Genomic DNA, 17075 nt, shown 5'->3' on the forward strand with positions numbered 1-17075 from the left:
CCTGGTAACCTCCTCGAAAAACTCTAATAGATTGGTCAAACATGACCTACCACGCACAAAGCCATGTTGACTCTCCCTAATAAGCCCCTGTCTATCCAAATATTTGTAGATCCTATCCCTTATCACACCTTCCATTAACTTGCCCACCACCGACGTCAAACTTACTGGCCGATAATTTCCCGGATTTCTTTTGGAACCTTTTTTAAACAACGGGACAACATGAGCCACCCTCCAATCATCCGGCACCTCCCCCGTGAATACTGACATTTTAAATATGTCTGCCAGGGCCCCTGCAAGTTCAACACTAGCTTCCCTCAAGGTCCGTGGGAATACCCTGTCCGGTCCTGGGGATTTATCCACTCTGATTTGCCTCAAGACAGCGAGCACCTCCTCCCCTTTAATCTGTAAAGGTTCCATGACCTCCCTACCAGTTTGCCCTATTTCCGTAGACTCCATGCCCGTTTCCTCAGTAAATACGGATGCAAAAAAACCATTTAGTATCTCCCCCATCTCTTTTGGTTCCATACACAGTCTACCACTTTGGTCTTCAAGAGGACCAATTTTATCCCTCACTATCCTTTTGCTCCTAACACACCTATAGAAGCTCTTTGGATTTTCCTTCACCCTGTCTGCCAAAGCAACCTCATGTCTTCTTTTAGCCCTCCTGATTTCCCGCTTAAGTAGCTTCTTGCACTTTTTAATACTCCTCGAGCATCTGATGTGTTCCTTGCTGCCTGTACATTTCATACAACTCTCTCTTCCTCTTAATCAGTGTTACAATCTCCCTCGAGAACCAAGGTTCCTTATTCCTATTTACTTTGCCTTTAATCCTGACAGGAACATACAAACTCTGCACTCTCAAAATTTCTCCTTTGAAGGCCTCCCACTTTCCATTTACATCCTTACCAGAGAACAGCCTGTGCCAATCCACACTTCCCAGATCCCTTCTCATTTCATCAAATTTGGCCTTTTTCCAGTTCAGAACTTCAACCCGAGGACCAGATCTATCCTTATCCACGATCAGGTTGAAACTAATGGCATTATGATCACTGGATCCAAAGTGTTCCCTCACACTCACATCCATCACCTGCCCTAACTCATTTCCCAATAGGAGATCCAATATCGCATCCTCTCTAGTTGGCACCTCTATATACTGATGTAGAAAATTCTCCTGAACACATTTTACAAACTCTACCCCGTCTAAACCTTTAACAGTATGCGAGTCCCAATCTATATGTGGAAAATTAAAATCCCCTACTATCACAACTTTGTGTTTCTTGCAGTTGTCAGCTATCTCTCCGCTGATTTGCTCCTCCAATTCTCGCTGACTATTGGCTGGTCTATAAGACAAGCCCATTAATGTGGTCATACCTTTCCTGTTTCTCAGCTCCACCCATAGGGCCTCTGTAGACAAGCTCCTTAATCTATCCTGCCTGAGTACTGCTGTAACATTTTCCCTGACCAACAATGCCACCCCCCCACCTTTTATCCCTCTGCCTCTATCCCGCCTGAAACATTGGAACCCTGGAACATTGAGCTGCCAGTCCTGTCCCTCCTGTAGCCAAGTTTCACTAATGGCTAAAATGTCATATTTCCATGTGTCTATCCACGCCTTCAGCTCATCTGCCTTCCCCACAATACTCCTGGCATTGAAATAGACACACCTCAAAAGATTATTTCCACCACACTCTACCCTTCCATTTGTGATTTTGCTTGAACTAACCTGTCTTTTTACCCCTGCTCCACTATCTGCTCTGGCACTCTGGTTCCCACCCCCCTGCAAATCTAGTCTAAACGCTCCCCAATAACACTAGCAAATCTCCCTGCAAGTATATTGGTCCCCTTGTAGTTTAGGTGTAACCCGTCTCTCTTGTACGGGTCCCACCTGCCCCAGAAGAGGTCCCAATGATCCAAGAATTGGAAACCCTGCACCCTGCACCAGTTCCTCAGCCATGTGTTTATCCGCCCAAGCATCCTACTCCTGCCCTCCCTGGCATGTGGCTCAGGTAGCAATCCTGAGATTACTACCCTCGGGGTCCTGCTTTTTAACTTCCTTCCAAGCTCTTTGTACTCACTCTTTAGGACCTCCTCACTCTTCCTTCCCACGTCATTGGTACCGACGTGTACCACGACATCTGGCTGATCACCTTCCCACTTTAGAACGCTGTGCACGCGATCAGAGACATCGCTGGCCTTGGCACCTGGGAGGCAACAAACCATGCGGGAGTCTCTGTCCCGACCACAGAACCTCCTGTTCGTACCTCTGACCATTGAGTCCCCTATCACTACTGCTCTCCTCTTCTTCATCCCACCCTTTTGCGCTGTAGAACCAGACGCAGTGTCAGAGTTCCGGCTGTTGCAGCTTGTCCCAGGTAAAGCATCTCCCACAACAGTATCCAATTCAGTATACCTGTTGTGGAGGGGTATGGCCACAGGGGAACCCTGCTCTGCCTGTCCTTTCACACTGCCATTTCCTCTCCTTACAGTAACCCAATTTCCTGTGCTCTGCTGCTTAGGTGTAACTATCTCCCTAAAGCTACTGTCGATATACGTCTCATTCTCCCGAATTAGATGGAGGTCATCAAGCTCCTTCTCCAGTTCCCTAACACGCTTTGCTAGCAGCTGCAGCTGAATGCATCTTTTGCAGGTGCTGTCGTCAGGGATACCGGAGGTCTCCCTGATCTCCCACATCCTGCAAGAGGAGCATTCCAACATCTTGCCTGGCATATTTTCTTTTACTCTGGGGAAATACAGGAATAAACTTTCTGAAAAAGAAAAAAAAAACCTACTCTCGCCTCTGCCTGTTCTCGCCGAAGCCCGTTTTGAGCCAAAGCCCTTCAGCTCTCACTCTGTCCCCTGCTCAGTCCGCTGCCCACTAACGACGCTGCCCGCTCAAAGGTGCGGCCTACTTTTAAACCCTCCAAAACCTTCCCAGGCTGCTGCTGGGCCTACTTCCTGTTTTGAAAAAAAACCTCCAATTTTTTTCACAAATTTAACTGAAAAATAAATAAATTAGTGCACAAACAAGCTCCCTTACCCTCAGCCTGCTCCTGTGGAACAATGAGGAACAATAGACCTCTATAAGATCACCCCTCAGCCTCCTACGCTCCAGAGAAACAAGTCCCAGTCTATCCAGCCTCTCCTTATAACTCAGACCATCAAGTCCCGGTAGCATCCTAGTAAATCTTTTCTGCACTCTTCCTAGTTTAATAATATCCTTTCTATAATAGGGTGACCAGAACTGTACACAGTATTCCAAGTGTGGCCTCACCAATGTCTTGTACAACAAGACAAAGAACAAAGAAAATTCCAGCACAGGAACAGTCCCTTCGGCCCCTCCAAGCCTGCACCGACCATGCTACCTGACTTAACTAAAACCCCCTACCCTTCCGGGGACCGTATCCCTCTATTCCCATCTCATTCATGTGCTTGTCAAGACGCCCCTTAAAACTCACTACCGTATCCGCTTCCGCTACCTCCCCCGGCAACGAGTTCCAGGCACCCACCACCCTCTGTGTAAAAAATCTGCCTCGTACATCTCTTTTAAAACTTGCCCCTCACACCTTAAACCTATGCCCCCCTAGTAATTGACTCTTCCACCCTGGAAAAAAGATGTCCCAACTCCCGTATTCAATGTTCTGACCGATGAAACCAAGCATGCCGAATGCCTTCTTCACCACTCTGTCCACCTGTGACTCCACTTTCAAGGAACTATGAACCTGTACCCCTGGATCTCTTTGTTCTGTAACTCTCCCCAACGCCCGACCATTAACTGAGTAAGTCCTGCCCTGTTTCAATCTACCAAAATGCATCACCTCGCATTTATCCAAATTAAACTCCATCTGCCGTTCGTCAGCCCACTGGCCCAATTGATCAAGATCCCTTGCAATTGGAGATAACTTTCTTCACTGTCCACTATGCCACCAATCTTGGTATCATCGATTAATTTTGTGACTGCATAAGACATATGACATTTCATAATTAGGTAGACTCAGGGCAGGTGCAGATAATAACGCCAGTTTTAGTGCTGGAAAGGCTTGTTCCATTTTCAGGGACCACTGCAAGGGCTCTGTGGCTGTACAATCCTGGAGGAGGTTGGATCGACTGAGCATATCCCAGTAATCCACTGTCTCCAATATCCTGTCATCCCTCATCAGGATTGCATTTGTTTTACAGTCATGGGCTTGGGAATGCATTGTACAGACTGGATTCGTGACTCAGTTAAGTGTCGTGGGACAGTTTGTGTCCCAGATACTGTACCTTCTGGGTGCACCGTTGCAATTTATCCTTTGATTTTGATTTGATTTATTATTCTTACATATATTAACTACAGTGAAAAGTATTGTTTCTTGCGCGCTATACAGACAAAGCATACCGTTCAGAGAGAAGGAAAGGAGAGAGTGCAGAATGTAGTGTTACAGTCACAGCTAGGGCGTAGAGAAAGATCAACTTAATGCGAGGTAGGTCCATTCAAAAGTCTGACGGCAGCAGCAGGGAAGAAGCTGTTCTTGAGTCGGTCGGTACGTGACCTCGGACTTTTGTATGTTTTTCCCGACGGAAGAAGGTGGAAGAGAGAATGTCCGGGGTGTGCGTGGGGTCCTTAATTATGCCGGCTGCTTTTCCCCGAGGCAGCGGGAAGTGTAGACAGAGTCAATGGATGGGAGGCTGGGTTTGCGTGACGGATTGGGCTACATTCACGACCCTTTTGTAGATCCTTGCGGTCTTGGGCAGAGCAGGAGCCCCAGACCAAGCTGTGATACAACCAGAAAGAATGCTTTCTGTGGTGCATCTGTAAAAGTTGGTGAGAGTCGTAGCTGACATGCCCAAATTTCCTTAGTCTCCTGAGAAAGTAGAGGCGTTGGTGGGGCTTTCTTAACTATAGTGTCGGCATGGGGGGGACCAGGACAGGTTGTTGGTGATCTGGACACCTAAAAACTTGAAGCTTTCGACCGTTGATAATGGGGTGGTAAGGAGTGGGTAGTCCTTTCTAGGCTAATTTATAGAGAAGGTCTAGTGCATCTTTCAATAGCTCCCCCCGAGCATTCCATTCTTTGAATGCCTCCATTTTATTCGACTCATGCTATCCTCTCTAAGCCCTGTCAAGCCATGCCAACCCGTATTTACTGAGTTAGCCCTTTATTTATCTTCCACTTTCTCTAAAGCACACACGTTTTGGCCTCAAATACTTGCTGTGGTAGTGAATTCCACACATTCCAGGCCTTTGACAGGGTACCACATGGTAGGTTGTTGCATGAGGTTAAATCTCACTAGATCCAGGGTGAGGTATCTGAATGGATACAAAATTGGCTTGATGACAGAAGGTGATTGAAGAGAGTTGTTTATCAAACTGGAGGCCTGTGACCAGCGGTGTGCCTCAGGGATCAGTGCTGGGTCCACTGTTATTTGTCATTTATATCAATGATTTGGATGAGAATATAGGAGGCATGGTTAGTAAGTTTGCAGATGACACCAAGATTGGTGGCATAGTGGACAGTGAGGAAAGTTATCTCCGATTGCAACGGGATCTTGATCAATTGGGCCAGTGGGCTGACGAATGGCAGATGGAGTTTAATTTAGATAAATGCGAGGTGATGCATTTTGGTAGATTGAACCAGGGCAGGACTTACTCAGTTAATGGTAGGGCGTTGGGGAGAGTTACAGAACAAAGAGATCGAGGGGTACATGTTCATAGCTCCTTGAAAGTGGAGTCACAGGTGGACAGAGTGGTGAAGAAGGCATTCGGCATGCTTGGTTTCATTGGTCAGAACATTGAATACAGGAGTTGGGACGTCTTGTTGAAGTTGTACCAGACATTGGTAAGGCCACACTTGGAAGACTGTGTGCAGTTCTGGTCACCCTAAAACAGAAAGGATATTATTAAACTAGAAAGAGTGCAGAAAGGATTCACTAGGATGCTACGGGGACTTGATGGATTGAGTTATAAGGAGAGGCTGGATAGACTGGGACTTTTTTCTCTGGAGCGTAGGAGGCTGAGGGGTGATCTTATAGAGGTCTATAAAATAATGAGGGGCATAGATCAGCTCGATAGTCAATATCTTTTCCCAAAGGTAGGGGAGTCTAAAACTAGAGGGCATCGGTTTAAGGGGAGAGATACAAAAGTGTCCAGAGGGGCACTTTTTTCACAGAGGGTGGTGAGTGTCTGGAACGAGCTGCCAGAGGCAGTAGTAGAGGCGGGTACAATTTTGTCTTTTAAAAAGCGTTTAGACAGTTACATGGGTACGATGGGTATAGAGGGATATGGGCCAAACGCGGGCAATTGGGACTAGCTTAGGGGTTTTTAATAAAAAGGGCGGCATGGACAAGTTGGGCCAAAGGGCCTGTTTCCATGTTGTAACCCTCTATGACTCCACTGCCTGCTGTACCTGCGCGCTTACTTTCAGCACGAGGACACCCAGGTCTCTTCGACCCCCTGATGAACTCTGTCTCCGTTCCAGCTGAAGCTCCGTCGCACTCGAAGACCTACGACGAGGAGAGTATGATCTCGGTGAACACCTCTCGGGATGAGACGCAGGACGGGTTCCTCAACGAGGACATGGAGCCAGGCCTCGGAGACTTCCTCCAGGACAAGCGCCGCTTCCCGCTGTCAGACTGGCCCAAGGTAAGGAGCGGCCTGTCCCACTCCCCAGCTTTCCCCAGCAGGGAGAGAGAGAACCGCACCCTCGGCACGGACACAGACACACAGCAAAGAAACTCGACATCATCCGGGACAAGGCAGCCCCCCCCCCCCCCCGCTCGATCGATCGACACGCTAACCAACAACATTCACTCTCTCCACCACCGATGTCCACCCGCCCACTCTCCTCCTCTGTTGTCGTGACACTCTCTCTCTCGCTGTCTCGCTCTCTCTCTCTCGCTGTCTCGCTCTCTCTCTCTCTCTCGCTCTCTCTCTCTCTCTGTCTCTCTCTCTCTCTCTCGCTCTCTCGCTCTGTCTCTCTTTCTCGCTGTCTCTCTCTCTCTCGCTGTCTGTCTCTCGCTCTCGCTGTCTCTCTCTCTCGCTGTCTGTCTCTCTCTCTCTCTATCTCGCTGTCTGTGTCTCTCTCTCTCGCTCCCGCTGTCTGTCTCTCGCTGTCTGTCTCTCGCTCTCGCTGTCTGTCTCGCTCTCGCTGTCTGTCTCGCTCTCGCTGTCTGTCTCTCGCTCTCGCTGTCTGTCTCTCGCTCTCGCTGTCTGTCTCTCGCTCTCGCTGTCCGTCTCTCGCTCTCGCAGTCCGTCTCTCGCTCTCGCTGTCCGTCTCTCGCTCTCGCTCTCTGTCTCTCGCTCTCGCTGTCTGTCTCTCGCTCTCGCTGTCTGTCTCTCGCTCTCGCTGTCTGTCTCTCGCTCTCGCTGTCTGTCTCTCGCTCTCGCTGTCTGTCTCTCGCTCTCGCTGTCTGTCTCTCGCTCTCGCTCTCTGTCTCTCGCTCTCGCTCTCTGTCTCTCGCTCTCGCTGTCTGTCTCTCGCTCTCGCTGTCTGTCTCTCGCTCTCGCTGTCTGTCTCTCGCTCTCGCTGTCTGTCTCTCGCTCTCGCTGTCTGTCTCTCGCTCTCGCTGTCTGTCTCTCGCTCTCGCTGTCTGTCTCTCGCTCTCGCTGTCTGTCTCTCGCTCTCGCTGTCTGTCTCTCGCTCTCGCTCTCTGTCTCTCGCTCTCGCTGTCTGTCTCTCGCTCTCGCTGTCTGTCTCTCGCTCTCGCTGTCTGTCTCTCGCTCTCGCTGTCTGTCTCTCGCTCTCGCTGTCTGTCTCTCGCTCTCGCTGTCTGTCTCTCGCTCTCGCTGTCTGCCTCTCGCTCTCGCTGTCTGCCTCTCGCTCTCGCTGTCTGCCTCTCGCTCTCGCTGTCTGCCTCTCGCTCTCGCTGTCTGCCTCTCGCTCTCGCTGTCTGCCTCTCGCTCTCGCTGTCTGCCTCTCGCTCTCGCTGTCTGCCTCTCGCTCTCGCTGTCTGCCTCTCGCTCTCGCTGTCTGCCTCTCGCTCTCGCTGTCTGCCTCTCGCTCTCGCTGTCTGCCTCTCGCTCTCGCTGTCTGCCTCTCGCTCTCGCTGTCTGCCTCTCGCTCTCGCTGTCTGCCTCTCGCTCTCGCTGTCTGCCTCTCGCTCTCGCTGTCTGCCTCTCGCTCTCGCTGTCTGCCTCTCGCTCTCGCTGTCTGCCTCTCGCTCTCGCTGTCTGCCTCTCGCTCTCGCTGTCTGCCTCTCGCTCTCGCTGTCTGCCTCTCGCTCTCGCTGTCTGCCTCTCGCTCTCGCTGTCTGCCTCTCGCTCTCGCTGTCTGCCTCTCGCTCTCGCTGTCTGCCTCTCGCTCTCGCTGTCTGCCTCTCGCTCTCGCTGTCTGCCTCTCGCTCTCGCTGTCTGCCTCTCGCTCTCGCTGTCTGCCTCTCGCTCTCGCTGTCTGCCTCTCGCTCTCGCTGTCTGCCTCTCGCTCTCGCTGTCTGCCTCTCGCTCTCGCTGTCTGCCTCTCGCTCTCGCTGTCTGCCTCTCGCTCTCGCTGTCTGCCTCTCGCTCTCGCTGTCTGCCTCTCGCTCTCGCTGTCTGCCTCTCGCTCTCGCTGTCTGCCTCTCGCTCTCGCTGTCTGCCTCTCGCTCTCGCTGTCTGCCTCTCGCTCTCGCTGTCTGCCTCTCGCTCTCGCTGTCTGTCTCTCGCTCTCGCTGTCTGTCTCTCGCTCTCGCTGTCTGTCTCTCGCTCTCGCTGTCTGTCTCTCGCTCTCGCTGTCTGTCTCGCTCTCGCTGTCTGTCTCTCGCTCTCGCTGTCTGTCTCTCGCTCTCGCTGTCTGTCTCTCGCTCTCGCTGTCTGTCTCTCGCTCTCGCTGTCTGTCTCTCGCTCTCGCTGTCTGTCTCTCGCTCTCGCTGTCTGTCTCTCGCTCTCGCTGTCTGTCTCTCGCTCTCGCTGTCTGTCTCTCGCTCTCGCTGTCTGTCTCTCGCTCTCGCTGTCTGGCTCTCGCTCTCGCTGTCTGGCTCTCGCTCTCGCTGTCTGGCTCTCGCTCTCGCTGTCTGGCTCTCGCTCTCGCTGTCTGTCTCTCGCTCTCGCTGTCTGGCTCTCGCTCTCGCTGTCTGGCTCTCGCTCTCGCTGTCTGGCTCTCGCTCTCGCTGTCTGGCTCTCGCTCTCGCTGTCTGGCTCTCGCTCTCGCTGTCTGGCTCTCGCTCTCGCTGTCTGGCTCTCGCTCTCGCTGTCTGGCTCTCGCTCTCGCTGTCTGGCTCTCGCTCTCGCTGTCTGGCTCTCGCTCTCGCTGTCTGGCTCTCGCTCTCGCTGTCTGGCTCTCGCTCTCGCTGTCTGGCTCTCGCTCTCGCTGTCTGGCTCTCGCTCTCGCTGTCTGGCTCTCGCTCTCGCTGTCTGGCTCTCGCTCTCGCTGTCTGGCTCTCGCTCTCGCTGTCTGGCTCTCGCTCTCGCTGTCTGGCTCTCGCTCTCGCTGTCTGGCTCTCGCTCTCGCTGTCTGGCTCTCGCTCTCGCTGTCTGGCTCTCGCTCTCGCTGTCTGGCTCTCGCTCTCGCTGTCTGGCTCTCGCTCTCGCTGTCTGGCTCTCGCTCTCGCTGTCTGGCTCTCGCTCTCGCTGTCTGGCTCTCGCTCTCGCTGTCTGGCTCTCGCTCTCGCTGTCTGGCTCTCGCTCTCGCTGTCTGGCTCTCGCTCTCGCTGTCTGGCTCTCGCTCTCGCTGTCTGGCTCTCGCTCTCGCTGTCTGGCTCTCGCTCTCGCTGTCTGGCTCTCGCTCTCGCTGTCTGGCTCTCGCTCTCGCTGTCTGGCTCTCGCTCTCGCTGTCTGGCTCTCGCTCTCGCTGTCTGGCTCTCGCTCTCGCTGTCTGGCTCTCGCTCTCGCTGTCTGGCTCTCGCTCTCGCTGTCTGGCTCTCGCTCTCGCTGTCTGGCTCTCGCTCTCGCTGTCTGGCTCTCGCTCTCGCTGTCTGGCTCTCGCTCTCGCTGTCTGGCTCTCGCTCTCGCTGTCTGGCTCTCGCTCTCGCTGTCTGGCTCTCGCTCTCGCTGTCTGGCTCTCGCTCTCGCTGTCTGGCTCTCGCTGTCTGGCTCTCGCTCTCGCTGTCTGGCTCTCGCTCTCGCTGTCTGGCTCTCGCTCTCGCTCTCGCTGTCTGGCTCTCGCTCTCGCTCTCGCTGTCTGGCTCTCGCTCTCGCTCTCGCTGTCTGGCTCTCGCTCTCGCTCTCGCTGTCTGGCTCTCGCTCTCGCTGTCTGGCTCTCGCTCTCGCTGTCTGGCTCGCGCTCTCGCTGTCTGGCTCGCGCTCTCGCTGTCTGGCTCGCGCTCTCGCTGTCTGGCTCGCGCTCTCGCTGTCTGGCTCGCGCTCTCGCTGTCTGGCTCGCGCTCTCGCTGTCTGGCTCGCGCTCTCGCTGTCTGGCTCGCGCTCTCGCTGTCTGGCTCTCGCTCTCGCTGTCTGGCTCTCGCTCTCGCTGTCTGGCTCTCGCTCTCGCTGTCTGGCTCTCGCTCTCGCTGTCTGGCTCTCGCTCTCGCTGTCTGCCTCTCGCTCTCGCTGTCTGGCTCTCGCTCTCGCTGTCTGCCTCTCGCTCTCGCTGTCTGCCTCTCGCTCTCGCTGTCTGCCTCTCGCTCTCGCTGTCTGCCTCTCGCTCTCGCTGTCTGCCTCTCGCTCTCGCTGTCTGCCTCTCGCTCTCGCTGTCTGCCTCTCGCTCTCGCTCTCTGGCTCTCGCTCTCGCTCTCTGGCTCTCGCTCTCGCTCTCTGGCTCTCGCTCTCGCTCTCTGGCTCTCGCTCTGGCTCTCGCTCTGGCTCTCGCTCTCGCTCTCGCTCTCTGGCTCTCGCTCTCGCTCTCTGGCTCTCGCTCTCGCTCTCTGGCTCTCGCTCTCGCTCTCTGGCTCTCGCTCTCTGGCTCTCGCTCTCTGGCTCTCGCTCTCGCTCTCTGGCTCTCGCTCTCGCTCTCTGGCTCTCGCTCTCGCTCTCTGGCTCTCGCTCTCGCTCTCTGGCTCTCTCTCTGGCTCTCGCTCTCGCTCTCTGGCTCTCGCTCTCGCTCTCTGGCTCTCGCTCTCTGGCTCTCGCTCTCTGGCTCTCGCTCTCTGGCTCTCGCTCTCTGGCTCTCGCTCTCGCTCTCTGGCTCTCGCTCTCGCTCTCTGGCTCTCGCTCTCTGGCTCTCGCTCTCTGGCTCTCGCTCTCGCTCTCTGGCTCTCGCTCTCGCTCTCTGGCTCTCGCTCTCTGGCTCTCGCTCTCGCTCTCTGGCTCTCTCTCTGGCTCTCGCTCTCTGGCTCTCGCTCTCGCTCTCTGGCTCTCGCTCTCGCTCTCTGGCTCTCGCTCTCGCTCTCTGGCTCTCGCTCTCGCTCTCTGGCTCTCGCTCTCTGGCTCTCGCTCTCGCTCTCTGGCTCTCGCTCTCGCTCTCTGGCTCTCTCTCTGGCTCTCGCTCTCGCTCTCTGGCTCTCGCTCTCGCTCTCTGGCTCTCGCTCTCTCGCTCTCGCTCTCGCTCTCGCTCTCTGGCTCTCGCTCTCGCTCTCGCTCTCTGGCTCTCGCTCTCTGGCTCTCGCTCTCGCTCTCTGGCTCTCGCTCTCGCTCTCTGGCTCTCGCTCTCGCTCTCTGGCTCTCGCTCTCTGGCTCTCGCTCTCGCTCTCTGGCTCTCGCTCTCGCTCTCTGGCTCTCTCTCTGGCTCTCGCTCTCGCTCTCTGGCTCTCGCTCTCGCTCTCTGGCTCTCGCTCTCTGGCTCTCGCTCTCGCTCTCTGGCTCTCTCTCTGGCTCTCGCTCTCTGGCTCTCGCTCTCGCTCTCTGGCTCTCGCTCTCGCTCTCTGGCTCTCGCTCTCGCTCTCTGGCTCTCGCTCTCTGGCTCTCGCTCTCGCTCTCTGGCTCTCGCTCTCGCTCTCTGGCTCTCGCTCTCGCTCTCTGGCTCTCGCTCTCGCTCTCTGGCTCTCGCTCTCGCTCTCTGGCTCTCGCTCTCGCTCTCTGGCTCTCTCTCTGGCTCTCGCTCTCGCTCTCTGGCTCTCGCTCTCGCTCTCTGGCTCTCGCTCTCGCTCTCTGGCTCTCGCTCTCGCTCTCTGGCTCTCGCTCTCGCTCTCTGGCTCTCGCTCTCTGGCTCTCGCTCTCTGGCTCTCGCTCTCGCTCTCTGGCTCTCGCTCTCGCTCTCTGTCTCTCGCTCTCGCTCTCTGTCTCTCGCTCTCGCTCTCTGTCTCTCGCTCTCGCTCTCTGTCTCTCGCTCTCGCTGTCTGCCTCTCGCTCTCGCTGTCTGGCTCTCGCTCTCGCTCTCTGGCTCTCGCTCTCTGGCTCTCGCTCTCGCTCTCTGGCTCTCGCTCTCTGGCTCTCGCTCTCGCTCTCTGGCTCTCGCTCTCGCTCTCTGGCTCTCGCTCTCTGGCTCTCGCTCTCGCTCTCTGGCTCTCGCTCTCGCTCTCTGGCTCTGGCTCTCTCTCTGGCTCTCGCTCTCTGGCTCTCGCTCTCGCTCTCTGGCTCTCGCTCTCTGGCTCTCGCTCTCGCTCTCTGGCTCTCTCTCTGGCTCTCGCTCTCGCTCTCTGGCTCTCGCTCTCGCTCTCTGGCTCTCGCTCTCGCTCTCTGGCTCTCGCTCTCGCTCTCTGGCTCTCGCTCTCGCTCTCTGGCTCTCGCTCTCGCTCTCTGGCTCTCGCTCTCTGGCTCTCGCTCTCGCTCTCTGGCTCTCGCTCTCGCTCTCTGGCTCTCGCTCTGGCTCTCGCTCTCTGGCTCTCGCTCTCGCTCTCTGGCTCTCGCTCTCGCTCTCTGGCTCTCTCTCTGGCTCTCGCTCTCGCTCTCTGGCTCTCGCTCTCGCTCTCTGGCTCTTGCTCTCGCTCTCTGGCTCTCGCTCTCGCTCTCTGGCTCTCGCTCTCGCTCTCTGGCTCTCTCTCTGGCTCTCGCTCTCGCTCTCTGGCTCTCGCTCTCGCTCTCTGGCTCTCGCTCTCGCTCTCTGGCTCTCGCTCTCGCTCTCTGGCTCTCGCTCTCGCTCTCTGGCTCTCGCTCTCTGGCTCTCGCTCTCGCTCTCTGGCTCTCGCTCTCGCTCTCTGGCTCTCGCTCTCGCTCTCTGTCTCTCGCTCTCGCTCTCTGTCTCTCGCTCTCGCTCTCTGTCTCTCGCTCTCGCTCTCTGTCTCTCGCTCTCGCTCTCTGTCTCTCGCTCTCGCTCTCTGTCTCTCGCTCTCGCTCTCTGTCTCTCGCTCTCGCTCTCTGTCTCTCGCTCTCGCTCTCGCTCTCTGGCTCTCGCTCTCGCTCTCTGGCTCTCGCTCTCGCTCTCTGGCTCTCGCTCTCGCTCTCGCTCTCTGGCTCTCGCTCTCGCTCTCTGGCTCTCGCTCTCGCTCTCGCTCTCGCTCTCTGGCTCTCTCTCTGGCTCTCGCTCTCTGGCTCTCGCTCTCGCTCTCTGGCTCTCGCTCTCGCTCTCTGGCTCTCGCTCTCTGGCTCTCGCTCTCGCTCTCTGGCTCTCGCTCTCGCTCTCTGGCTCTCGCTCTCGCTCTCTGGCTCTCGCTCTCGCTCTCGCTCTCTGTCTCTCGCTCTCGCTCTCTGTCTCTCGCTCTCGCTCTCTGTCTCTCGCTCTCGCTCTCTGTCTCTCGCTCTCGCTCTCTGTCTCTCGCTCTCGCTCTCTGTCTCTCGCTCTCGCTCTCTGTCTCTCGCTCTCGCTCTCTGTCTCTCGCTCTCTGTCTCTCGCTCTCGCTCTCTGTCTCTCGCTCTCGCTCTCTGTCTCTCGCTCTCGCTCTCTGTCTCTCGCTCTCGCTCTCTGTCTCTCGCTCTCGCTCTCGCTCTCTGTCTCTCGCTCTCTGGCTCTCGCTCTCTGGCTCTCGCTCTCGCTCTCTGGCTCTCGCTCTCTGGCTCTCGCTCTCGCTCTCTGGCTCTCGCTCTCGCTCTCTGGCTCTCGCTCTCGCTCTCTGGCTCTCGCTCTCGCTCTCTGGCTCTCGCTCTCGCTCTCTGGCTCTCGCTCTCGCTCTCTGGCTCTCGCTCTCGCTCTCTGGCTCTCGCTCTCTGGCTCTCGCTCTCGCTCTCGCTCTCTGGCTCTCGCTCTCGCTCTCTGGCTCTCGCTCTGGCTCTCGCTCTCGCTCTCTGGCTCTCGCTCTCGCTCTCTGGCTCTCGCTCTCGCTCTCTGGCTCTCGCTCTCGCTCTCTGGCTCTCTCTCTGGCTCTCGCTCTCTGGCTCTCGCTCTCTGGCTCTCGCTCTCGCTCTCTGGCTCTCGCTCTCGCTCTCTGGCTCTCGCTCTCTGGCTCTCTCTCTCGCTCTCGCTCTCTGGCTCTCGCTCTCGCTCTCGCTCTCTGGCTCTCGCTCTCTGGCTCTCGCTCTCGCTCTCGCTCTCTGGCTCTCGCTCTCTGGCTCTCGCTCTCTGGCTCTCGCTCTCGCTCTCTGGCTCTCGCTCTCGCTCTCGCTCTCTGGCTCTCGCTCTCGCTCTCTGGCTCTCGCTCTCTGGCTCTCGCTCTCGCTCTCTGGCTCTCGCTCTCGCTCTCTGGCTCTCGCTCTCGCTCTCTGGCTCTCGCTCTCTGGCTCTCGCTCTCTGGCTCTCGCTCTCGCTCTCTGGCTCTCGCTCTCTGGCTCTCGCTCTCTGGCTCTCGCTCTCGCTCTCTGGCTCTCGCTCTCGCTCTCGCTCTCTGGCTCTGGCTCTCGCTCTCTGGCTCTCGCTCTCGCTCTCGCTCTCTGTCTCTCGCTCTCGCTCTCTGTCTCTCGCTCTCGCTCTCTGTCTCTCGCTCTCGCTCTCTGTCTCTCGCTCTCGCTCTCTGTCTCTCGCTCTCTGTCTCTCGCTCTCGCTCTCTGTCTCTCGCTCTCGCTCTCTGTCTCTCGCTCTCGCTCTCGCTCTCGCTCTCTGTCTCTCGCTCTCGCTCTCGCTCTCTGTCTCTCGCTCTCGCTCTCTGTCTCTCGCTCTCGCTCTCTGTCTCTCGCTCTCGCTCTCTGTCTCTCGCTCTCGCTCTCTGTCTCTCGCTCTCTGTCTCTCGCTCTCTGTCTCTCGCTCTCTCGCTCTCGCTCTCTGTCTCTCGCTCTCTCGCTCTCGCTCTCGCTCTCTGTCTCTCGCTCTCGCTCTCTGTCTCTCGCTCTCGCTCTCTGTCTCTCGCTCTCTGTCTCTCGCTCTCTGTCTCTCGCTCTCTGTCTCTCGCTCTCTCGCTCTCGCTCTCTGTCTCTCGCTCTCGCTCTCTGTCTCTCGCTCTCGCTCTCTGTCTCTCGCTCTCTGTCTCTCGCTCTCTGTCTCTCGCTCTCTGTCTCTCGCTCTCTGTCTCTCGCTCTCTGTCTCTCGCTCTCTCGCTCTCGCTCTCTGTCTCTCGCTCTCTGTCTCTCGCTCTCTCGCTCTCGCTCTCTCGCTCTCTGTCTCTCGCTCTCTCGCTCTCGCTCTCTGTCTCTCGCTCTCTGTCTCTCGCTCTCTGTCTCTCGCTCTCTGTCTCTCGCTCTCTGTCTCTCGCTCTCTGTCTCTCGCTCTCTGTCTCTCGCTCTCTGTCTCTCGCTCTCTCGCTCTCGCTCTCTCGCTCTCGCTCTCTCGCTCTCGCTCTCTCGCTCTCTCGCTCTCGCTCTCTCGCTCTCGCTCTCTCGCTCTCGCTCTCTCGCTCTCGCTCTCTCGCTCTCGCTCTCTCGCTCTCGCTCTCGCTCTCGCTCTCTCGCTCTCGCTCTCTCGCTCTCTCGCTCTCTCGCTCTCTCGCTCTCTCGCTCTCTCGCTCTCTCGCTCTCTCGCTCTCGCTCTCTCTCGCTCTCGCTCTCTCGCTCTCGCTCTCTCTGTCTCTCGCTCTCGCTCTCTGTCTCTCGCTCTCTGTCTCTCGCTCTCGCTCTCTCGCTCTCGCTCTCTCGCTCTCGCTCTCTCGCTCTCGCTCTCTCGCTCTCGCTCTCTCGCTCTCGCTCTCTCGCTCTCGCTCTCTCTCTCTCGCTCTCTCGCTCTCTCGCTCTCTCGCTCTCGCTCTCTCGCTCTCGCTCTCTCGCTCTCGCTCTCTCGCTCTCGCTCTCTCGCTCTCGCTCTCTCGCTCTCTCGCTCTCGCTCTCTCGCTCTCTCTCTCTCTCGCTCTCTCTCGCTCTCGCTCTCTCGCTCTCGCTCTCTCGCTCTCTCGCTCTCTCGCTCTCTCGCTCTCGCTCTCTCGCTCTCTCGCTCTCTCGCTCTCTGTCTCTCGCTCTCGCTCTCTGTCTCTCGCTCTCGCTCTCTCGCTCTCTCGCTCTCTCTCGCTCTCGCTCTCTCGCTCTCGCTCTCTCGCTCTCGCTCTCTCGCTCTCGCTCTCTCGCTCTCTCGCTCTCTCGCTCTCTCGCTCTCTGTCTCTCGCTCTCGCTCTCTGTCTCTCGCTCTCTCGCTCTCTGTCTCTCGCTCTCGCTCTCTGTCTCTCGCTCTCGCTCTTGCTCTCTGTCTCTCGCTCTCGCTCTCTGTCTCTCTCTCTCTCGCTGTCTCTCTCTCTCTCTCTCTCGCTGTCTCTCTCTCTCTCGCTGTCTCTCTCTCTCTCTCTCTCTCTCGCTGTCTCTCTCTCTCTCTCTCGCTGTATCACGATCACCCACCATTACGTTCTCCCCCCCCCCCCCCCCCCCCCCCACCCCCGCACTATCCGCCTACCTCTCTCTGACGATACTTTCTTCCTCCACAGGACCGTGTCCTCATCAATCGGCTGGACATTCTGTGCCAGACGGTGCTGACCGGCAGCTGGCCGACTCCGGGGCGCGCTCCGTGCGAGTCCGCCGTGGTTGTGGGGGACGCCCCGTGCCCCCCCTCACTGATGGGCAGTCCTGGGGACTCCCCAGTCCCGACCCCCGGGAGCCTGACCATCGACGAGGACCTGGCCTCGTCCCAGTTCACCAAGGTGAAGAAGCATGTTCGCGAGAAGGAGTTCACAGTCAAAATTAACAATGTACGTAAAAGCAGCGCGCGTCCGCCCGCTGTCCCCCTCCCCCCCGGCCCCTCAATCCTGAGCCTCCCCCTCCCTGCCCCCAGCACGCACACACCGGGACTCCCCGTGAACCCTTCCTCCATCCTCAGCAACCCCCGTGTCACTGGGATGTGTCGTCTCTTCCCCCCCCCCCACCCCCTGCTCCAGGGGAACCTCTGTCAACTTGTCCCTTTCCCCAGCACCCGCCCGACCAGGGATCTCTGTTCCAGCCTCCCCTCCCACCCCAACTCGCCCCAATCCCGTCAGGAATTTGCCCTCCGCCTGGGGGAATCGCTGTCTCACAACCCTCCCCTCCACCCAGGCTGGTCACTTGCAACTCACCCCCAGCCCAGGGGGAGCCCCCACTCCCACCGTCTCCCCTC

At 57.1% G+C, this 17075-nt stretch overlaps 1 protein-coding gene across 1 annotated transcript in view; it reads left to right on the plus strand.

Moving 5' to 3' along the window:
- The window catches only part of LOC144489622 (chromodomain-helicase-DNA-binding protein 8-like), a gene marked incomplete at both ends in the record, with an annotated part of 41371 nt that extends 24697 nt beyond the window's left edge, over nt 1–16674 (plus strand). The window contains 2 exons of the mRNA XM_078207477.1: nt 6456–6619; nt 16414–16674. Of these exons, the coding sequence (XP_078063603.1) occupies nt 6456–6619; nt 16414–16674 (425 nt within the window). The remainder of the gene's footprint in view (nt 1–6455; nt 6620–16413) is intronic.
- Between the last annotated feature and the right edge of the window lie 401 nt (nt 16675–17075).

This window comes from Mustelus asterias, unplaced genomic scaffold, assembly GCF_964213995.1.
Source record: "Mustelus asterias unplaced genomic scaffold, sMusAst1.hap1.1 HAP1_SCAFFOLD_2362, whole genome shotgun sequence".
Classification (NCBI taxonomy): domain Eukaryota; kingdom Metazoa; phylum Chordata; class Chondrichthyes; order Carcharhiniformes; family Triakidae; genus Mustelus; species Mustelus asterias.